Source organism: Myotis nattereri, assembly GCF_964212035.1.
Source record: "Myotis nattereri genome assembly, chromosome: 14".
NCBI classification, from domain to species: Eukaryota; Metazoa; Chordata; class Mammalia; order Chiroptera; family Vespertilionidae; genus Myotis; species Myotis nattereri.
In genome coordinates, this window is record NC_138089.1 from 18,835,890 (window position 1) to 18,859,832 (window position 23,943).

The following is a 23,943-nucleotide window of genomic DNA, read 5'->3' on the forward strand; positions in this document are numbered from 1 at the left end:
ACCTGGGCATGGTGACTGGCTACTCTGCCTGGTTCTGGGCCAGTGCAGCAATCACAGGGGCTTGATGGGGGTTTCGGTTTGCTGGTGTGTCACCCCGGGCAGGAGCAGCTCCATCTTGGTCCTAGAAAGTTATTTCAGCAAAGGGAAAACCTTGGGCAACTTATTTCCGTTCTGTAGATGTCCTGATCCTAAAATGGGTAAAATTAGTCCTTAATTCATAGGATTCGGGGGAAGCTTAATGAGATTTTTCTAGCCTAGTGCTTGCATAAGTAATCAATACCCATTAACTGTTGTTTTAACTGCATTTTTAAGACTGGAATGAAGAAACATTGTTTGCCCCTGTCCCATGCTATTCCTTTATACATATTCAAATAGTGCATTTATATTTATATATTTAACTTCAACAGAAGGGAACACATGTATAAAAAGTAAATGTGTGTGTGTGTGTGTGTGTGTGTGTGTGTGTGTGTCTCCCAACCTGAGGAACTTACAGACAAATACAGATTTTTGTGTCACCCTCTCCTCTCCTGCAATGGAATATTTTGGAGTGGGACCAAATCATCGCTCGCTTTTACTCACTCCCTAGATGACTCTGACCCACCTGGTCCACAGCTGGGCACTGGCATTAGTGTGGCTCACAGGCACATGGAGAGGGAAATGAGTGTGGGTTAGTCAGTGCTCCCTTCCATGCTCTGGGATGTAGAAAGCTTGCAGTGTTTGTTGAAGCAGCTTTCTGTGAAGGGCTGCTAGCCAGCTGAGAGGCACAGGTGCAGCTATCTGGCTTGTTAAACTATTGAAGTACTTCTCTGGTTACCCCAGAGTACCTCCTCACCAGAGTCCTTACCCCAGGATTCCCCCAACCCAGCAACTAAAGAGTTAAACCCTGGCCCTGCAGGCCCTTCCCAGACCTGGTTCCAGGGCTCCAGGTGGTATCTGTTCCCTGGGTTCCTGCCCTGTGCTGTTCTGATTGTTGAAAGACTCAACAATCTCCTCCCACTCTGTGGTATTTAACACACTGGGGTTCAGTTTCCAATAACAATAACAAAACTCCATTGAAACAGCCCTCATGTCACCAGTGATATCCTCATTTTTTTCTTAGCCTTTAATCTCTCCAAACATTTTCTTTGACTTCTCTGCCTTCTTGAAACGTCACTCTCTTATTTTCTGTGACTGTTACATGATTTCCATTATTTTTTACCCCTCTGCTGAAGACGGGTTATCATTCAGCCTCGCCTTCTTTTCATTTCTAACTCCTCTGCAACACAAAGTGATCTATATTTTTTAATCAGCCGTGTCTTCTTCCCCCTCCTTGATATATACTCTAATCTTGTTTTCTTATTCTTTCAATTGATATTTATTAAATAATATGTGCTGGACACCATGCTACATGCTCTTGAATGTGTGTGTATTATTACTTCTGGCTGGAAAGAATTCGTCTTCTCTGTTATAACCTTACTAGAGGCCCGATGCATGAAATTCGTGCAAGCATAGGCCTTCCTTCCCCCAGCTGCTGGCACCGGCTTCCCTCTGGCTGCTGGCAGGCATCCAGGACCCAGCTTCATCGGGAAGGTCATCCGGAAGGACATCCAGTCTAATTAGCACATTACGCTTTTATTATTATAGGTTCTTATCCATCTCCAAACCCCACAGTAAGCTTCTGTACTTTCTCTAGATTTCTTGACTCAGCTATGGCGGTCTTAACCCATTTTTCACATCTCTATCTGTAGCCATACAGAATATTATATCTAATTATATTTTGGTGTTATCTTTCACACTATCACTTGCATGTTATAATCTTTGGTTAAAAATGGCCAAAACACTGCTATTGTGTTTTGGTATTCTGGGAAGTGGATGATTCAGATGTAGCTGTATCTAGGTATTCAAATGATGTTATAAGGGCCCAACAATTCAGGCAGATTCTGATTCATGAATGAAAGAAGCTTACAACCAGCCACAGGCCTGTGTTTTCCATATCATTCGTAATTTCAGCAAAGGAGAAGCATAACCTCAGAAAAGGAGAGGCCCCCGGGATTTATGCCAGTCCCTTAAAATGCCTCTTTTTGGCCCGGTGGCATCATGCGTGCATTCCTGGATCAGTCATTGTGTCCAGAGGGTCCACGGAACTTGCCATAGGGCAGAGTCATACATCAGAACCCCATGAAAACCACAGGGAATTGGGGGAATGTGGTCCCCCAAAGGAAAAGCAGCTGAGCAGACTGACAAAGAAGTAATAGATATATTTTACCACGGGAAATAGGAAGGAAGGTAATCCTTATAGAGTACCTACTGTGTGTTCACTAAGATTCTGGAAGGTTTAAATGTCACTCACTAAGTTCTCATAGCAACCTCACAAGGTTAGCAAGGTTAGGGACATGCTCGCGGTGTTACACAGGGTGGACTAAAACGAGTCGCTGTGGTATTCTACATGTGTCCCCCACAGAGCTGGCCAATGGGCTTATGATAGCGGGGTGGCCCTTCACTCTCCAGGAGGAGGCTCCGCAGTAGGCACTCTTCATGCGTTCTATTTCACTTGTCACTTTATTAACATGCCCTTGAGCGTGGTCCTCGTTCTGAGAGGCACAGTCTTTTCCCTAAGATGTAAACGCCTGAATCAGGATTTGTATCCAGGTTTGTGACTCTCCAAGGGTCTGCTGGATTGTCCCCTGGAGCGCTTTTTGTTAGACTTGAGTCCATTGGCAACAACAAGAAATTTGCACATGGAGACCAAAACCTCAGGGGTCACAGAGTGTCCAGCAAGAACCACCAGAGACACGTCTTCTGCCCGCGGGTCATTAGTAATGTGCACAGAAACAGCCTGGCAGGAAGGACATTCCCGGGGCATGGGCTTCCTGAGAATGAGTCAGCAGCAGTAAAATGAGACCATGAAAAGAAACACCAAAGCACCCGAATGGCTTTTAATTTGAAGTAGTCTATCCTGAAGCTGCGCATGTGTGTATATTTTGCTGTGAAGAATTAGATGCCATCTGAACAATCAAACACAAAAGCACCACAACAAAAAACGGCATGTCCCCTGTCATCTTCTTAGGTCATCATCTCTTTACAGTTTGGTAAGGCCAAAGAAGACACATTTTTTATTTTTCTGTTTTTTTTTTCTCTTAACATGGCTTATGCCCAAGATGACTTTTTTTTTTTTTTTTCCCTGCAGTGCTTCACTTGGCCTCACATAACCGCGGTGAATCCCACACAGTAAATCCTTCCAAAGGAAGGGCATTACTCAGATAGCCTAAGACCAAGGGCTGTTCAGTTATGTTTGCAACTCCAAGTAGATGATTTCTAAAGCTTAAGCCTTCAAGAACCTCTGTGGTATCCAGTAATAATAGTCTAGAATTTTATTCTAAATAAAGTGTAATATAATTATGTAGGGACGTTTCCTGAACATTAGATCACGTCTTCTTCTTTAAACCAAATTGGCCCTAAGTCTGTTGATCGACGTCCATAGACCGATATGTGATCACAGTCAGTTCCGTGCTTTGTAAAAACTGCTTGTGTTTTCTTTCTTGGCCTGATATTAAAGTGAAACCAGTAATTCTTACTGTATTTGGAAGGAAAGTACAAAGTGACACTCAGCAATAACGTAATTGTTACTTTTTGTGACTAAATGATGTTGCTTTTTGGATGTTCCCCCTACTCACCATTTCAGTGTTCACAGTTCCTTGTGAGGAATTGAAATCCGTTTCTTGCTGTTTAAGGAGAACGTAATGGTTGACACACATGAAAAGGCCAATAAAGACATCCTGACCAGCAAAGATGCTGCAGAAAGTTTGCTCCCAGGACCTCTGTACCATCATGCCACGGTGGATAGCTCTTGAGATGAGGTTCAGACTTTTCTAAATATACTTGGGCAGTAAAGTGGCCCTGGTCTCTTCTGCTTTGGCCAGTCTTGTCCCTTGGGTGTGCTGGACCCCTGCAGTCATTTAGAATGCCATGCTCACCCGTGGACCTTGTGAAAATGCAGATTTATTTTCAGTAGTTTTTTGTGGAGGCCTGATACTCTGCATTTCTGAAAACCTCTCAGCTGGTGTCAATGGCGCTGGTTTGTGGACCACACTTTGAGTAACAGGGATCTAGACTGTATTCCGTGTTAGAGAGAGAAGGATGCCATGAATCTTGTCGAGATCTCACACACCTGGCAAAGTGATGGGTACCCAGTAGATTCTCAATCTATATTTGTTGAAAGAAAGAGAGAACTCCCTATGCTTAAGTTTACTATCGACTATAGCAGACATGTCCTAGAAAAATCCGGAGATGATTTTTGACAGAAAGATAAAGCAGAGAGAAACTTACTTCAGCCTTCCCGCCTGACTTCCATCCTCATTGCTCTAGTTCCTGCGCTCATGGGCTGGTGCTAATATTCATGGCTGGTTTAAGAATCGGCAAGTTGGGCCCACTGGGTAGTTAATTACTTGGTGTTCAATTCCAGTAGTTTACTTATTAGTTTCCCATCAAATACCTAGTTTTTAGTTTTGGAATGATAGATGTCAAATCGTCTTGGGTATGAATCTTTAAGTAGGAGTTAAGATCTGCAATTTATATATCAAAGTTTTACAAGTATATTTTATGACGATGTGGGCAGAAATTATTTGAAAGAGACACTCCATTCAGATATTTTTTTTCTAACTGGTGGGGAGTGAGGCAAACATATTTTTTCTCCTTAATCTTTGTTTCCCACAGTTTTACAGTCTTTAACCATGAAATAGTGTAAAAGCAAAACAACTTCATGGTTGCCCTATCGCAGGACTACGAAGAATGCCCCCTGAGACAGGAAGGGAAGCGCTGTGTTCCAGGAGCAGGGGAGTCTGTTCTCTCACTGCTGGGGTTCAGCGTAGGCACACAGCGAACCACCTTTGAGTGACAGATGTTGACAAGGTGATTTGCATATTTAAACCCCCAATTATTTTAAATTGGGTGTAATCATGGCACGGTTTCCCTTGAGGAATCCAAATTATTGTTTTGATTCTTCACTTTCGTATATAACCATGAGCTTAATGTGATCATTAAAGTCCTAATTTCTTCCCCAAAAATTGACTCCTGTAGGAGTAACAATTGGGAAAAAGGAATAATTGGCAGTAGTAGTTCCAGAACCAGCAGTACTTCCAGAGCTGTTGTGCATTGGGAATGCCCAGCAAGCATTTCCATGGCAGTTGACCCTGGGAGCCCCTTTTCACAGAGCATTTGGATTCCGTGGTCGGAAAGGCTGTTCTGTGTTGTGTTTCACTTTCCCCATTTCTAAGGAAGGCCCACAATTCTTTGCCTCAAGAGCTTGCTTATTTGTGAAACATAATCAAGATGAGTATTTGAAAATCACTACATAATATATAATTTAAAAATATCAGTTACAAATAATATTTGAAGATGTTCAGATGAAGAAATCTCTGGTAATTGGGAGTAAAATGTTGCTCTCTCTTTTAAAATGTTACTTTTCAGGATGTTATAGCCTATGTCTTTATTTAATTTTCTCTCTCTAGTCTAGATCAGTGAAAAGGTTATTGAACACTGAAAGCCTGGTGCACAAATTTGTGCACGGGTGGGGTCCAGCTGTAGGGAGGGGCCAAGGGCAGATGGCCGGCTGGCCCCACCCCTTGGTCGAACTCCCGTTTGAACTGACCCTCGAACTCCCTGTTTAGGGGACAATTGCATATTAGCCTTTTATTACATAGGATGTGCGTTTGGTATCTATTCTGAAAGACAGGATCCATCCATGTGCCACATTGAGCCATCAGGACTTGTGAAGTAGTTTCAACCTTTCATAGCCCTACTTAAATATAAATATGTTTCTAGTCATTTATCTAGTTTTAGAGATTTTTAAAAAAGAAAAACATTCTTCTCCGTGAGTTTCTCAAAGTGAGTCAGTTGAGATGCTGACATTTCACTTGCTTTTATTTTTTTGTCTTCCTCTGGTTCAGAATTTTGACCTTCTTCTTGGGCACAGTCAATACACTATCTAATGTATTGATGTATGTTGTACCTGTTCTCTCTAGATCTTGATAATATTTTACTACCTCCTTTTTTATATGCTCATGATTTCAGGTGTGAGTTCTGCTGCCCTTGAAATTGACTTCTTATGTAAGAACATAAATATTTATCAGGACAGAAAAAAATAGACCCTTATTCAAGTAACTTCCTCAATACCCCCTCCCCCCCCCCCTTTCTTCTGTTTTGGGACACCTAAGTTTAAAGGGAAAAAGAAGTTCTTAGGAAAAAAGAAAGTTGTTGGTTAATTTAAAAAACTTAGTAAAAGTTAATGTGATTCACCATTTGATGAAATTTTAGTTCAGATGTTTATAGGCCAAGAGGGTTTTCTGTGTTAAGATATTTTCTATCTTACCTCAGCTGATCTTTCTTTAGCAGTATGTAGTTTTTTAAAGTCCAGTGGAAGCTCCTTCTAACCCGTTTAGAAATAGGCAGTTCTGGTCATTACTAACTAAAGCATCAAGTATTGACTGGAAAGCTGAAGGGATCTTCTTCGCTTGTCGATGTGATCGAAACCTGAACTTCTACCAAGCGCTATTCAAAAAGTAAGGTATAAGATGTGAGGACTACAAAGTGTATCATAGTACACATACACACAAACACACAAACCACATTTATACATGTATACATGTACACACATACATACATGCATACATACATACATATATATGAATATGGTCGGTCACTTTAGACGTGGGTCTGAATTTCTAGATTTTATATAGGAAAAGCAGAAATGCTGGCCCTGCCTTTCACACTTAACTTACAGTAACTCATAAATATTCTACTTAGATATTTGTACATCTCATCAGTAGTCAACTTACATCTCAATAAAGGGAAGAAATCTATATCATATTGATATGTATCATTTCTGTGTTTTAAAGTAAAAATAAAATAAGGCTTTCAAGGGTATAAAGATGTTAATGGGTATATCTGGGTGATGTGATTATGGACAGTTGTAATTATCAATAGCTTTTAAGTTTTCTATAATGACATGTCTCAATTTTATAGTCAAAACATTGAGGTAAAATGAGTCGTTTATTTAAGAACATTCTTGTGAACTTTTAGAGATTCTTTTTTAATAGCCTTTTTCTTATTGCTGCTCTTTTTATATGTGGAGTTCTCATGTCTCAGAGCTCAAGTGAGTCACGAAGGATGACTCCCTACCTCTGTCAGCTTGGGCTGGCATAACAAAATGACCACAGACTGGTGGCTTAAAACATAATGTTTTAAAAATAATTTTTTATTTTTCAATTGCAGTTGATGTACAAATAGTATACTAGAGGCCCAATGCACGAAATTCGTGCAAGAGTAGGCCTTCCTTCCCCTGGCTGCTGGCACCAGCTTCCCTCTGACCCCGGCTTCATCCGGAAGAACGACCAGAATGACATCCAGTCTAATTAGCATATTACCTTTTTTTTTTATTATTATAGATTAGTTTCAGGTATACAACCCAGTGATTAGATATTTATATAACTTACAAAGTGACAACTCTGATAAATCTAGCTTCCATCTGACACCATACATAGTTATTACAATATTATTGATTATATGATTAATCTTGGTTGTAGGTCCTTGCTTTTCATCACTTGAACATTTTGTGCCAATTCCTTCTGGCCTAAGAAGTTTCTGTTGAGAAATCAACTGACAGTCTTGTGGGAGATCCCTTGCAGGCAACCAACTGCTCTTCTCTTGCTGCTTTTATGATTTTCTCTTTGTCTTTAACCTTTGCCATTTATTTATTTAATTAATTTTTTTTTTGTTAATCCTCACCTGCCAGATGAGAATACTTTCTTTTAAAAAACAACAACTTTTCTAGTGTGTCTTCTCCTGAGGGCATTAATCCCACCATAAGAGCCCCATTCTAATGACCCCATCTAACTTTGACTACCTTCCAAAGGCTTCATTTCCAAATACTATATTACTAGTTAGGGCTTTAACATATGAATTTTGGAGTCACACAAATGTTCAGTCCACAAGACTCCCTTCACTCAAACTGGAAGTACACTAGACTTCCAGAAATTGCATCTAAAATAAAAAAGCCTGGCAGGCTATATGTAAAAACATTAATGATGTTAGAGGGGATTTTCTCCATTTTCAATGAGATTGAAATTGAAAATTCAGTAAATACGGTTTAAAGGAAATGGAATACTGTGGACTGTACCATCCGTAATAGTCTTGCAAATTTCAGAATCTCTTTATTTTATCTTCTTGGATTTTTTAATTGTTTTTTAGAATTAATAAAAGTGTTTCTCCAGCATTTCGAGCACTTGGATCTTGACACATAGACAGTGGAGCCCAATAAGTCTCTCTTGCAGATTCTTGTTTTTCTTTTAACTATGATGACAATGTTAACAACAATAATTATTATATTTCCATAGGAGACATGTTTCGGGCATATAATATAGGGAAATAAAGTAGAAAATAGTCACAAAGTCAGGATGGACACATTTGTTGCTGAGTCCTTTTAATTAGTTAGTTATGAATTGAATAGTTTATTCATTGCCTTTATTTTGGAACTCTTAATTTTTTACATTCTAAAAGAATTGATACAAAATGATTTGGTGATTTGTTTTAATTGATATTCAGTTATAAATGTATATAAGTGCCTGGAATCTGTACAATTAAATGGCAGGTAGATGGTGATTGTGGGAAAACTTAAAGTGAAATTTTCCACGTTTCATTTACAAGATTGACTTGAGTCTAATAATGAAGTTTGAGGGATGATTTTTTTCCCCACATAAGAGCTTTCTCTTCTCTACTTTCTAATGCTTCATTTCTTATTATGCTCTACATTGTGTACAGAGTTTGTCATTTCCTCTAAAAAATACTCTATGTTTATTTTTCTCAATCCCATATTCTCGGTTTGTTTGTTTTTGTATTTTTGCTGTAAATCAATTGGTTAGAAATACCCTTCAAAGTAGTAATGTTTTTGCGATGCTAGGAGCTGACAGCTTGCCAAATAAATCATGATGTTGTGATATATTATTTCCAGTTACTATAAAATTTTTAATATTTAGTGTACCAGTCATACTAAGTCAAGTTTCAGTTATTTAATTTCACTTATGTCTGCATTTTAGATGAGAATCCTTTTTCCCATTAGTAGATTTTAATTTCCTTCTCTCTCACAGTCGGATTCCAAGCTTGCCGTATAAAACCAGCCACAGAATATACACACGAACACACCGTTTTTATGTTTACAAGTAGACTTAAGGATATACAGTGGTAAACTATATCTTGAATTAAAAATGTGTCCACTTTAAGTGATATTTTCACTTTTATCACTATTGCTTTGGTAATTTGATTCCCAGATATTAGGCAAATGTATCTAGGTAGCCCTGTATTCTATTGAGACATGATCTTTATTAGGAGCTTAACAAATCTCATGAACGTTCCTTAGAAGTGAAAAAAAATGTTCTGAATTCACGGCTATGTCTACATCATGGTTATTTGTATTACTACCAAAATTCCTATCTGAAATTCTGTTTTGATAACACTGAAAAACAATTCTTTCCTTCTCTTTTCTTTTTTCTTTTCTTTTTTTTTTAAATTTCACAAACAGGACACAAAAATTGCTTCATTGGAGCGAAACATAAGGGACCTTGAGGATGAGATCCAGATGTTAAAAGCCAATGGCGTGCTGAACTCCGAGGACCGTGAGGAAGAGATCAAACAAATAGAGGTTTACAAAAGTCACTCCAAGTTCATGAAAACCAAGGTATGGTCCAGAGTTACAAACTGTTATACTCTCAGTGTGACTGGAAAGCGACGGTTTACTTACATTCTTTCCCCAAATACATAACCTGCTTTATATGATATCATGAAATATATGGACAAGAAAGAGGAATGCAAAAATTTTAGTTCAGATGCATAGATTCCAAAAAGAAATCAGGGAAAACCTTCGGTAGAATTTCTGCCTACAAAGGGGTTCAGGATTTTCTAATGAGTTCCTTTGTTGTTGCTCTGCTTTGGGAATTTAAAATTACCTCGTAATAGTCCTCTTACTTCCAAATTTTCTGAGTTTTCATAAGTTTTGAAAACTATTTAAAAAAGTTTCTTTCATTGCCACATTTTGAGTCCATCCCTAGAAGATGATTCTCAAAAGGGAATCTTAGAAGTTAATTTAACTGATTTGAATGATATGAGGACATTTTAGTTTTAGTATAGTGTTTAAGACAAAAGTTGACTTTGAGTCCCAATGCTGCTATTTGTACAGATTATTCAACTTCTTTAAGCCCCAGTTTCCTCATCCGTGAACTAGGGATAAGAAAAAGAAAAATGCCTCTATCATTTGGTTTTTTGATGATCCCAAGAGATTATGCATTTAAAGCATTTAGTCCTCGGTCGGATCCATACAAATGTCAGGCATTGTTATTGACAGTGGTCATTATTATTACTATTATCTGTTGCTATGAAATATTTATGTGTTATTATAGTTACATGTTTCATTAATTTATTTCATATTACTAGTTTTGAAGAATTTGTCTTACATTTTTCAAAATTGAACTGGGCTACAAATGGACCATGCACCTGAATATCTATTATTTTTACATATACATAATTATTGAATATATGAATAGTCCAATAGGTCTAATAAGATTTTGAGGTGCTTTTATCTATTGCTGTCTTTAAATCATGTTGTCTCTGAAAATAATAACCGCACCAATAAAAAAATTTTTCAATCATGTTGCTTCTGAAAATAATAACCACACCAATAAAAAATTATTAGTAAATATTCCTGTTCTTGATCTAGATTTTACTCTTTTTTATTGCCTTATAAAATGTAGCAGATTTAAGAATAATGCATATTTCTGTGAGAAACCAGTGGGAGTAGGGAGAGAAAGTATTTAAATGATAATTAATTTTTTTATTAGTTGTGAAATAAATGTATGCTCATTGCAGAAAATTTGCAAATTATAGAGAGGAAATAATAATATCTAGCATTTGCTTCACCCCATACGTATATGTGTGTACATATGTGTGCTTTTTCGAAGAGAAAAAAACAAAAACTGTACTTAATTCTGCCAACTTTCCATCTGTAAGTTGACATTGAGATTATGAATAAAAATTTGGATCAAGGCCCTAGCCGGCTTGGCTCATTGGATAGAGCGTCGGCCTGCAGACTGAAGGGTCCCGGGTTCGATTCCGGCCAAGGGCACATGCCTGGGTTGCGGGCTCGATCCCCAGTAGGGGGCGAGCAGGAGGCAGCCGATCAATGATTCTCTCTCATCGTTGATGTTTCTATCTCTCTCTCCTTCTCTCTTCCTCTGTGAAATCAATAAAGAAATATATATTTAAAAAAAAAATTTGGATCAAGGAGTGGGGATATGAGGAGAATGTCCAGTGGGTTTGAATCTAACCCCTTCCTTTCTGGGACCACCACAAAATGCAGAATAGGTTTTCCTGCTCAGCCCTGCCTTCTGGTTTCATTTTTGCAGTCCTTCCCTCTCAGGCCGTTAAGCGTGGCCTGCAGGTGATGACCAAATTTCTCTGGGAATGAAGACCAGAGGCACAGATCTGAGGTTTGGGGGAAACGATTGTTTCAGCTTAAACCTTTCCTCCCTTCCCTGTCATTGCATGGTGGGAGATAGTGCAAGCCTCTTCTGTAACGAAAACTGCCATGAAATTTGTAAACTTCACTCACACCGTGGACTCCTGTCCAGGTAAAATAAAGCATTTATATGGTCTTCAGCAAATAAGTCATGACTGTTACTGGCCTGCAGTTGTCTGAGAGACTTACTTTGAAGGGTTGATTCCCAATGAGGTCAGGCCAGAAGAATGACTGCGGGGAGTTATGGAGTAGGGTGGGAAGGGTGCAGGCTGAGGGCAAAGGCAGACTGGGAAGTCTCTAGCCTGCCCTTACTAGCAGCAGGGCTTTGCGGAGTGACTTAAGTCACCCAACCACACTTTCCTCTTCTATAAGATGGGGGCAACACCACCCACTGTAGGGGTTGTCTGAAAGGATTAAATGAAATAAGATAGTTTAAGTTCTTGGCTCAAAAAAAAAATAAAAAAAGCTGTTGACTTTTAATCCACTGCCTGGTATTTCTCCAGCAAAACAGTTTATTGGGGAACAACAAAGAATTGCAATTCGGGACATGTAGTCTAATGGTAAATCACACACACATATAGAGAAACAAAGGAGAGGAGTTTTGTGGACTTGGGAGGGGCTGTTGTAAACGAAGAGTCCACTGGAGAAACTGCAAGTTCCAAGTGCAGTGACTTTTCAGTGCTGAGCTATGGCAGCCTCCCATTGGCTGAGCTGTTCCAGGGCCAGGAGGAGTCTTTCCTTCCTCCTGCTGTAATAGTAACATGGCATCACTTCCTGTCTCCTCTTCTTGGGTCAGTTGGTCCACATGTGCATGACAGTTTTCTAGTCTCCCGACTCCATTTTAAATGAGGTTTTGTTTATTAATTTTCACAGTTCATAATTATACCCATTATTATTGAAGTATAACCAAACATAATAATAATAAATGTTGTATTTAATTTGATTAATGGGGACAAGGGATTCTAAGAAATAAAATTAAAATGACTTCTTATAATGTCATATCCTTTACAGACTGATAAAAATTAGATAAAAAATACCCCTAAAAGTTATCTTTTTATATTTTCTCAATTGAAAGAATGTTTTTATTGGGTTGAAACGTAACAGTTATTGCTCAAACTTCATACCATTACTTCAATTACTTGTTTTTCTTACTTCTACTTTGATTCCTTAAGTAAGCCTAGGAATGGCCTAGCAGTTCTGTTAAGACATAGCTATTGTTAAACATTTAGTCCTGGGTGCTTGTGTCTTATGCTATTGGGATCCCTTAGGTTGTGTGTACTGATTCCAGTGGCTAAACCATTTATCATGGAATTTGTGAAATTGGATAGTCATGGGCTGATAGCCTCTAAAATCGGATCACTAGCATATTATATGGTTCACTGTTGCCTATTTGAATAATTCTTTACAAAGTTTACTTGCCTATATTGCTTGTGAAATCATCACAGATATTTAAGGAGTTAATTTTTGCAATAGTTGGTTACACACATTGATAGAACAATTTAGTATCACCATTGGGGATCTCTTGAACTCTTTAATTTTGCAGAGTTGTATGGATGGATAAAGCTGTCATTGGTGGAATCTGAGTATTGCAGTCCCCATCTTGTTAAGCATTGTTTTTAGCACATGGCACTGAGCTAGCCACTGAGGCCCACTAAAAATAGTGCATATTCAAAGTATTTTCCGTCCATTCATATTGACCACTTAGTAAAGAAGTATACTCAAAACACTACCCTGGATGGCCTAGCTGCTTTGGCTCAGTGGATAGAGCATCAGCCTGCGACTGAAGGGTCCCAGGTTCGATTCTGGTCAAGGGCACATGTCCAGGTTGTGGGCTCTATCCCCAGTAGGGGGTGTGCAAGAGGCAGTCAATCAATGATTTTCTCTCATCATTGATGTTTCTATCTCTTTCTCCCTCTTCCTTCCTCTTGGAAATAAATAAAAATATAAAACTAACGAGCAAACAAAACAACACTACCCTGAAGATTTGATGGCAGGGGAATTCACTTTTGGCTAGAGCAATGCAGGTTGTTTAGGTTTAGAGGTGGTAGTATTTTTTTGCCTAAATAAAACAGCAATGAAGAACGCAAACTTAAATCAATGTTAGAGAAAACCTAGAAGGATAAGTGAAAATATCATCCCACCCCCCAACTTCACACAGATAGGGAAGTAGGAAGAACTCAAATCTATGTGAAATGACAGATTTCCCAAAACAGGAAAGAAATATTAAATTATAAATCCTAGAGGCTCTGAAACTCACGTGGGAAATAGAGAAGTAATTGTTAAAGTTACTGGGTTTACTGAGGCAGTGATAGAAATGGAAATCACAAAAGGACGTTGGATCCCAACTAACAAAAAATGATAGATTTGAGGCTAAGAGTGTTGACTTTACAACTTCTGTTTTAATGTTTTATAAAGACTCAAAGAGTCATGGTAGAACATTTCAGACATCTTTATGGAATGCTGCATAAGGAGGGGGACTCACACTCTTTGGAAACCAAGCTTAAAATTGCAGTTAAATATTGTGCCTTCTTATTGCTGATTGTAATAAATATATGGAAAGCTTTAAAGGTGGTCCAGAAAGTTTCTCCCTAACCAGGGGCTTTTGGAGAGGCAACTAGAATAACCACTGTGTGCAAAACTAGATTAGAGGTGCTGATTGCCCTGAGTATTTCTTTTCTTTTTTATTAAATATATTTCTTTATTGATTTCAGAGAGGAAGGGAGAAGGAGAGAGAGATAGAAACATCAATGATGAGACAGAACCATTGATCGGCTGCCTCCTGCACGCCCCCTACTGGGGATCGAGCCTGCAACCCAAGCATGTGCCCTTGGCTGGAATTGAACCTGGAACACTTCAGTCCGCAGGCTGATACTCTATCCACTGAGCCAAGCCAGCTAGGACCTGAGTATTTCTTTACCAGATGTCAAAGCATGTTTTATCATGCTCACTTCTAAGTTTACTATTTTTTATTTTTTTGTTAATCCTCACCAGGGGATATTTTTTTTCCATTGATTTTTGTTTGTTGTTTAAGAGAGAGTGGAACGGAGGGAGAGAGGGCAGACAGAGAAAGCGGGAGAGGAAGAAAGAGAGGGAGAGAGAGAGAGAGAGAGAGAGAGAGAGAGAGAGAGAGAGAGAGATGTGAGAGAGACACATCAATTGGTTGCCTCCTGCACTTGCCCCAACCAGGGCTGGTGATCAAATCTGCAACCAGGCACACGCACTTGACCAGCATGGAATCTACAACTCTTCAGTGAGTGGGTTGAGGCTCTAACCATTGAGCAACAACAGCCAGGGCAGGAGTTTTCTATTTTTTTAAATAACAATGATATGATAAATTCAACCTAATTATGAAAAAAATATCCCCTAATATTGTTCACATATCCATGTTCTCATTTGCTGATATTTTTGAAATACTATTTAACTGGAAATTGTTTTTATGATTCCCTGTTGATAAAACTGACTCAGCATTTGATTCTTTTTCATTAACAGAGCAGGATCTCAAATCCGTCTCCATTTCAATCTGTAATGATTTGCTCCAAATAGATAATAAAGGCAGCTACCAATAATGGTTATATACAAACTCATTTTTAGATATAGAAGTACATTGAATATACTTTTTCAGTGAAATTTGACATAGAAACAATGTTCCAATGTTGTGTATGAAAAGGAATTTCTGCTTGCACTAAATATTAAGATGAGTCAAGCATGTAGGCTGGAGGGAAAGGAAGTATTTTAATAGCCACGTGAAAGCGCGCGTACCTCTTTTTTGATGTTGAACAGATCCTGGGACTGGTAGGGACCCTTGAAAGCTCGGTGATTAAATTAAGCAGCACTGAAGACCTAAATTGCTTTTGTTAATGTGATGTCATAGAAAAACTATGATCATAACGTTTCTGGAAAGCTGGAAGGTGAATTGCAGAAACGTAAAAGCAGATCTCAGAAACTCATCTGTGCAAAGGCAGAGGGCTGCTGGCCATAGTCCTGGGTGGAGATTGCCCTTGCACATTATCCCTGAGTACCGAGGCTCTGGGAGACCTGCTGGCTGCACCACTCTCCCTGTTGGAAACTTCAATTTCTACACCTTCTCCACCCCCACCCCCGACTCCCCCCCTGTCCCAACAGGCCTCCCTAGAGAGCTTAGAGCAGTGGTTCTCAACCTTGGCTGCACATTAGAATCACCCGGGAATCTTTTTAAAATCCTGATTTCTGGGCCTCGGAGGATGAGGCTCAGAAATCAGGATTTTAAAAAGAGGATTTAGAAAAGATTCCCAGGTGATTCTAATGTGTAGCCAAGGTTGAGAACCACTGGCTTAGAGGGATCAGACTGTGAGAGCAGAACTAAGAGGCTGTGAAAAGCATGAATTACTTTCAGGAGCACTGTTGAGCCTTTAACAATGGACTGTAACATACATTAATGTTTTCCTGGTAGGGGAAGAGTGATGGCATCCCTTGTTCTGTACAAGGCTTTGTTCCTCATCTAACACATTTCTCGCCCCCCGATCCCAGTGCTTCTATATTAGCCGCTCCCTCTGCTTTCAGAGTTCGCCCAAGACGCCAGTCTGTTGTGTTCGATCCCCCCTTTATTTGGAATTTGTAACCCATTTTCTTACTAATCTCTGACGGATTACAATCCTCATAACCCAAACTGCATGATAACACGCATATCACTTGCTACACACGAGGGCCATATCTGCAGTGACAAAGACGCTGTTTTCCTTGGCAGAGTCCTTTTTCCAGGGTGTTGGCTGTGTCACAGACATAAGCGGTGGAAGAACTTTCAGACGAGAGGAAGTGTGCCTGAGGTCCACATGGACTTCATGCAAAGCGTGGATGTAATTCCGATCGGCTTTTCTTGCCATCACCCAGACAGCCTTCCCCCGCCTCAGTTCTCATGTATGTTCGATTGCATCACTTTCCATTTTTATTGAGTTTATGGCTATAAAAGAAGCCAAAGGCATATTTTTATGGAAGAATATGTTGTTTTTTTTACCCCATAACTATATTCCCTCTAGAAAAGTCTTTTTCTGTTATTGTCTGCATATAATATTGATTTAAAATTCATCTCATGTCAGTGATAGTCTGAAAGCTATTTAAAGCAACTGCTTATTTAATATTTATAGGCTGAAAGAGTTTCATCATTATCAGTCTGTTTTTATTGAATAAAGTAGGTGTATGTAGAACCTCCCATCTTCTTTCTTTCTATTACCAAAATATCATTTTGTCGATCAACTTAATTTCATTCAAATTTCTCTCTCAATACCCCACTCTCACAGTGGATTTCTACTCCGGTATTTGTAGCAGTTAGCACAGATTGGATTTTTCACTAGAAGCATCATCTTTGCATAGGCATGTAGAGTTGAAAGTTTTGTTTTTAGCATTATTTCCAGATAAATAAGTTTCATATGTGGAATCAACTAGATTCTGTGCTGTCAGGTCAACTGCCTGTGATTTGTAGCCAAATCCCCTGAGAAGACTGCTGATCACAACAGATGTTTTTTCTTTTGTAATTTTAGGTAATCCTAATCTTGATTTCCCCTCTACTTACACTCCATTGTGTGTGTGTGTGTGTGTGTGTGTGTGTGTGTGTGTGAGAGAGAGAGAGAGAGAGAGAGAGAGAGAGAGAGATAATTTTTTACTCTATTCCAGATAAAAATGATCATCGACTCACATGATTAGATTATGACAATAATAATGTAGTTCATGGATTGCACATACCTGAGCCATGCCACCACCTGCTTACATATGCAGAGTATGTTGATAATCAATTACGATTCTCTCCCAGTGAACGTTCAGGCAAATCCAGAACCATTCTCAAGACTACCTTTCGGCCGGCCACTACCAAACCTTTTGATATGGCAACAAAGATGCAACCTATTTGCCCCCTGATCAGTCTGACTTCTCCTGAGGATGGAATCTCCTTCCATATAAATCCTTCTAGTAAATTGTGCAACCTGAACACTTCTGAAGATGTTTTCACTTCTTTTTTAAGCATCTCACTCTGGTTCATGCTCAGCAGTTATTGTCAGTAGCTTGGCCCTTGTTTATGCCAGTTTCAGTTGCTGAAAACAACAAAAATTGCTGGGTGAAATGTATGTTAGAACATATTTCCCTTGAGGAGGTCCACAGGGAAAAAGGGGGGCATCTGTAATACTTTCAACAATAAAGATAAATTTAAAACAAACAGAAAATAAAATAAAAATGTACTTGTGAACTGTCAAGTTAGAAAGAATCTCAAGGGCCCAAACTAAGCCAGAGCAGGGAGCTGGAGTGATCAATCGAGCACTGGTTAAATCTTCTTGTTAGTCTTTGCTAGGCAAGTGAACTTGAGCTTTGATTTTCACCGTCACAGAGACATTTAAGAAAAGAGACAGAAGCCTGAGCCTGCTCAAGATGAAGAGTCAAATAGGGATTCTGCTGTCACACCAGATAAGGCTGGGATGCCGGACAGCATCACCCTTGGGTGTGAGGGTTAACTACAAATAACCTCCCAATTCTACTCTCCTCTCACTCAGACTGGAGACTACAGGGAAAAGTATATATTTTAAAACTTTGAGCCAAGTGGAAGACAAAAAACGATCTCTGAGAATCTATACCCACAGCTGGATCTTGCACGATGTGCAGTGTGAGGTGATCCGGAATCTACAAGTAGAGGATGTGGTTTAAAGGGGGCCTTGGTTGGTAGGGCCCCAGGTATTGACAGAGGCAACTGCTCTGGAAGGCTGCGTGTGAACTTAGCCTGCAAAATATTTCTGTAGATAAAGTTACAAAAAAATGAAGGCACAATATTATTTTTTTAATTAGAAAACCTGCAAGAAAGCAAGCCACCGTGAATCAGTAGAAAAAACAGACAGCAGATCCAGGTGGCAAGAACTTTAGGACTTGGATTTTTAAGACAAATGCTATGACATAAATGTGATTAATATGTTTAAATAAATAAAAGAAGGTATTTGAATACAAATAAAAGTCGAGAGACTATAAAAATATCAAGAAAATTTAGCCCAATCAGTGTTGTTCAGTGGTTGAGCCTCGACCTTTGAACCAGGAGGTCATGGTGTGATTCCCAGTCAGGGCACATGCCCGAGTTGTGGGCTCAAACCCCAGTGGGGGGTAATCAGGAGGCAGCTAATCAATGATTCTCTCATTGATGTTTCTGTCTCTCTACCTCTCCCCTCCCCTCTGAAATCAATAAAATATATATTTAAAAAATAAATTAAAATACCAAGCAAATTTAAAGAGAACTTCTAGAAATGGGAAAATAAAAATGCAAATTTCAAAGCTCAATGAATAAATACAAAGTCATCACAGAGGAGGGTCACAGAAGAAGAGAGACTTAACAAACTAGAAAATAGAGAAGAATAAATTAAGTAAAAAGATGCAATAAATGAAAGATAAGTTAAGATATATAGAAAAAGGTCAATTATAAGTATAATCAGAGTTCCAGAAGGAAAGATGTGGTTGATCACTATTCACATTTGAAGAAATAAAAGCTGATACTTTTCCAAAACTGACGACAGGTACCAGTCCACAATCAGGAGGCTCAAAGTACCCCAAAAGGAGAAATAGGAAGAAACCTATCCATTTGTATCAAATAAAGCCATAAAAGGCAAAGAAAAAGTCGTAGAAAGCAGTTAGAATACTTGTCCAAAAGAGATATACCAGTATGAATGGCTAATAAGTATGTGAAAATATGCTTAGTGTCATTAGTTATTAGAGAAATGCAAGTCAAAACCATAATGAGATACCACTTTATACCCTTCATAATGGCTATAATTAAAAAGACAGACAATAACAAATTCTGTTAAGAGTATGAAAAAGTTAGAGCCCTCATATATTGCTGGTGGGAATGTGAAATGCTACAGTCAGGCAAATGATTTAGAATTTCTTCAAAATGCTAAACATACAGTTGCCACATGGCCTCACAATTCTACACCTAAATATATACCCCAGAGAAATGAAAATTTGTCCACACAGGGTTATGCATGAATATTCATAGTGGCATTATTCATAATAGCCAAAATATAGAAACAGCATGAGTGCCCATCAACTGGTGAATTGATAGAATGTGCTATATTCATGCTCGGGAATATTATTCAGCAATAAAAAGGATGAATCTTGAAATATTGTGCTACATGAAAGAAGCCAGTCACAAAGTACATATCTTGTGTGATTCCATTTAAACAAAATACCCAGAATAGGCCAATCTATAGAGACAGAAAGTAGATTACTAGTATTGTTTGCCTACAGCAGGGGGTAGAGGGTGGGGAATGGAGAGGGACAGCTAATGGTTTTAGGCTTTCATTTTGAGATGATGAAAGGTTTTATTTTGAGAGGATTCACGTGTACAACCATGATGTTGATGGGAAATACTAAAAACCATCAATAGTACACTTTAGTTAGGTGAACTTTATGGTATGTAAATTATATTTCAATAAAACTATAAAAACTGCAGCTAATGACAGATTTCATAACCTTTAAAGGAATGGATTTGTAGACATTAAGACAATGAAACCATTTCTAGATCTAAAAATTGGTAGAACTATAAGGAAGAATTTATTATTTCATCATTAAGTAGGTGTTTTAACCCACCTTTAAGTGATTAACAGATGAGGCAGATTCAAAGATCAAAATATGGAAGACTGAAACTACTCATCCATCTCCCTTCCTTCCTCTCTCTCAAATCAGTAAACACATCCTTGGGTGAAGATTAAAAAAACAAAGCAAACACTTTCCAAAGTTGTAATAAAATGGAACTTTCTGAAACCTAAGAGGGCCTATAAAAAGCTAAAACAAACATGAACATTCATGGTGAAACGTTGAAATTCTTCCCTTTACGATCACGAACAAGACAAAGGAATTATCATTTCCACCAGCTTCTCTGTCTTTCTTTGCCCACTGTGTGTTTGGTATGGCTTCCTCTGAGCACAGCAGTGGGTGGATAGCTGACTTCTAGCATGATGGCTGGCTGCCAGCAGGAGGAGGCTGAAGCTGCCATTCCTTCTGCAGGCAGAAATGTAGAACGCTGGTGACATAAGATTGGCAAAGCTGTGGAGTGATGAACACACCGTGCCTGTGACTATGAATATTAATGTAACTGCTTTGGAAAACATTTGTTTGTCTAGTGAAGTGGAAGATGTGTACGTATACTATGTGGTCCAGCAATTTAACTTTTAGATTATTTTTACTGTGTGTACCAGGTGATATATAGAAGAATGTTCAGAATAGCACTTTTTTTTTTAAAAAAACTTTTATTGATTTCAGAGATGAAGGGAAAAGGAGAGAGAGATAGAAACATCAATGATGAGAGAGAATCATTGATCGGCTGCCTCCTGCAGTTCCCCCACTGGGGTTCAAGCCTGGAACCCGGGCATGTGCCCAGACCTAGAATGAAACCGTGACCTCTTGGTTCATAGATCGACACTGAGCCACATTGGCCAGGCCAGAATAGCACTTTAATAGGGAAAAAAACAATACGACCTGGAAACAAACCCAAATGTCTATCAGCAACAGAATGGACAAATAAACTGCGGTGAAGTTTTACAATGGAATACTGTTCTTCAATGAAAACAAACAAATTGCTTGTACAATAACACGATTTAATCTCTAGGGCATAAGATTGAGTAGAAAAAAGCCCAATGCTTAAGAAATATCCCCCAAAACATACACTGCAAACAAAGTTAGAAACCTAAATAGTATTCAAAACTAAATGGTATATATCATTTGCAGATGGAAAAAATACATGGTGAACCTAAAAGACAAGCAAGAAAATGATCAGCATAAAATTTAGAGTGGGAGTTATTTCTGAAGGGAGACAGAAGGAGATAGAAATGTGCTGAGCACAGATAATTCTAACTATCTTTTTTGGTGAATTGAATGATGGATATTACTTGTGTTATTTTCCCTTATACTTTATATCTATTTTATTTCTTTTGTATTTTCTCAGTATTTAATATAAGCAAAAGAAACACCCCCAATACTTATTTTTTTTGGGCTGGGGGTGAGAATTCTCTTCTGTCAAATAATGCCCTTGAATGATTGTTCTGTGGAATAGTAGAGAAGGTCCAGGTTATGTCTTAGGTTAAGTACTTTTATTAGCTCTCTGTTTACCCTTCTGAGGATCTTGGTGAATTGCCTTTGGTTTCATAGATAAATAGGAGGTTTTTCCAGGAAGCCTTTTTTTCCCCACTGTGAACCTTGGTTCTCAGTGGGGTGGAAGGTGGACGGCTGTCTTCTGACCTTACCTTTCCGGCTTTCTACACTTTCTGCCACATTTGCAGAGCCTCCCCAGAACCCTAGTCTGTGTGACTCCCAGGAGCATCTTTTTCATCAAACATATCGCCTGCATTGTTGGAATAATAATCACTGACTATGAAAAAGAAAAAGAAACAAGTCATTTAAAGAACACACACACACACACACACACACACACACGAAAGGACTATAAGAGAAATCAGTAGCTTTCAAATAGAGAGTAGTATTTGTGGCTTCTAATTTCTTGCAATTTTGTTGTTTTACAGATTGATCAGCTAAAGCAGGAACTTTCAAAGAAGGAATCAGAACTTCTTGCCTTACAAACAAAGCTTGAAACCCTTAGCAATCAAAATTCAGATTGCAAGCAACACATTGAAGTGCTTAAAGAGTCGCTTACTGCCAAAGAACAGCGGGCTGCCATTCTTCAAACCGAGGTAAGGCACCGTCTCAGAATTCTGGGCAGCAGACGCTGAGTTGATAGAAATGTTCTACCTGAACAGCTTTCTTTAGAAGATTCCTTATCCAAACCCTTGGGGCAAGAGGTGTTTTGGATATCAGAATTTGGGTGGATTTTGGAAAGGGAAGACCTACTGCATGTATCATAGACTGTGTAACCTCCCAGTGCAGTTACTGGGAGTGTTATACAAACACATGGATATTTCTGCAGAAACAAGTTCTCACCCTAAAGTGGATAAATAAAGACTATATAAGTAATCCTCTGCCAGTTTGCGTCAGGTTGTGCCAGTAAAGGGAGTTTGCTTCACACTTGGATTTTTTTTCTTTCATTTTTTTCAGCTTTGGAGATTTGGGAACCACAGATAAATAAATGATTGGATCTGGAATGGTTTTATTTTTTATCAAAAATCATTTAAAAAAGTCAGAATGTCATTTACCTTCCTTTGTGTGTATTTATATAGGTCCCCCTCCTGGCACCTATGATTCCGAAGGTTTCTTACTTCCTAAAGAGTATCCTTAATTTTCAATATTCTTTTACCCATTGAAGAAAGTTGATATTATACAAATTGCTTAAACGAAAAGTTGGTTTGTTATTTCTTATTCACACTTGGAAAACAAACAAACATGTTGCTATCTTATTTCCTTGCTTCTCCCCATTGGATTATATTTTGGGGACAGCGAAGGAATGCAGGACACAAGCTACTTATTGTGCAAATAAAACAGTTGGCAGAAAATAAATTATCCGTGTGGGCAGCAGCGAAGGATGTGGAGAGTGCCCGATATCTGTGTAGAGGCAGCATATGATGTGATCACTTTGGGAGAAGGCAGCCTAACTGAGATGCGTGTTCCCTCTTGTGCTCTTGAACCATGTCTTTGAATTTTTACATTTTTGGGTCTGTGGGGAGATTTGGACTTTCCTTAGGAGTCCATGGGACCATTCAGTAGGTCTGTGCCCTCAGTGGAGGTGCAGGCCAGTGTGCAGAGGAGACAGGAAACAGGTTCCACATTGGATAAGTCTTGGCGTGGATCTGACTTAGCCCCCATGCACTTCACTTTGGCTAAATTGCTGTTATTTGATTGATTCAAACCAAACACTTATTTTCGCTTCAATGATGTAGATATTCCACACGTAAGAAACGTAATTTTCAGTTGGATGTGGCTTCATTTTGAATGTGGAAGCATGGATATCTTCTTTTTAAGGAAAAATTTTAAACTATGCCATAAATTGGAAGGTGGCCTGAATCTGCCTTGTAGAGGAGCAGTGAGAAGCATCTACCACTGTGCTATCGAATACTGGAGCCCCTAGCCCAGTGGTCGGCAAACTGCGGCTCGCGAGCCACACGCGGCTCTTTGGCCCCTTGAGTGTGGCCACGAAGTTTCAATCGCACTGGACGTGCGCACCCGCACGTGGTATTTTGTGGAAGAGCCACACTCAAGGGGCCGCAGTTTGCCGACCACTGCACTAGCCACCCATGTCTGTTAAAATTTAAATGAGTAAAAGTCAGTCACATTTAAAATGCAGTTCCTGGGTAAAAGGGGCCAAATACATGGTGACAGAAGATGATTTGACTTTGGGTGGTGGCTACAAAATGCTATATATACAGATCATGTATCATAGAAACCTATATATTCTTGAAACCTATATGATCCTATTAAATGAATATCACCCCAATAAATTTAATAAAAACTAAAGAAAATTA

General features: G+C 38.9%; 1 protein-coding gene across 1 annotated transcript in view; it reads left to right on the top strand.

The window, feature by feature from the left end:
* ERC2 (ELKS/RAB6-interacting/CAST family member 2) overlaps window positions 1-23,943 on the top strand; it is an 871,001-nt gene that overhangs the window by 266,527 nt on the left and 580,531 nt on the right. The window contains exons 6-7 of the mRNA XM_081105973.1: window positions 9,551-9,706; window positions 22,054-22,221. Of these exons, the coding sequence (XP_080962099.1) occupies window positions 9,551-9,706; window positions 22,054-22,221 (324 nt within the window). The remainder of the gene's footprint in view (window positions 1-9,550; window positions 9,707-22,053; window positions 22,222-23,943) is intronic.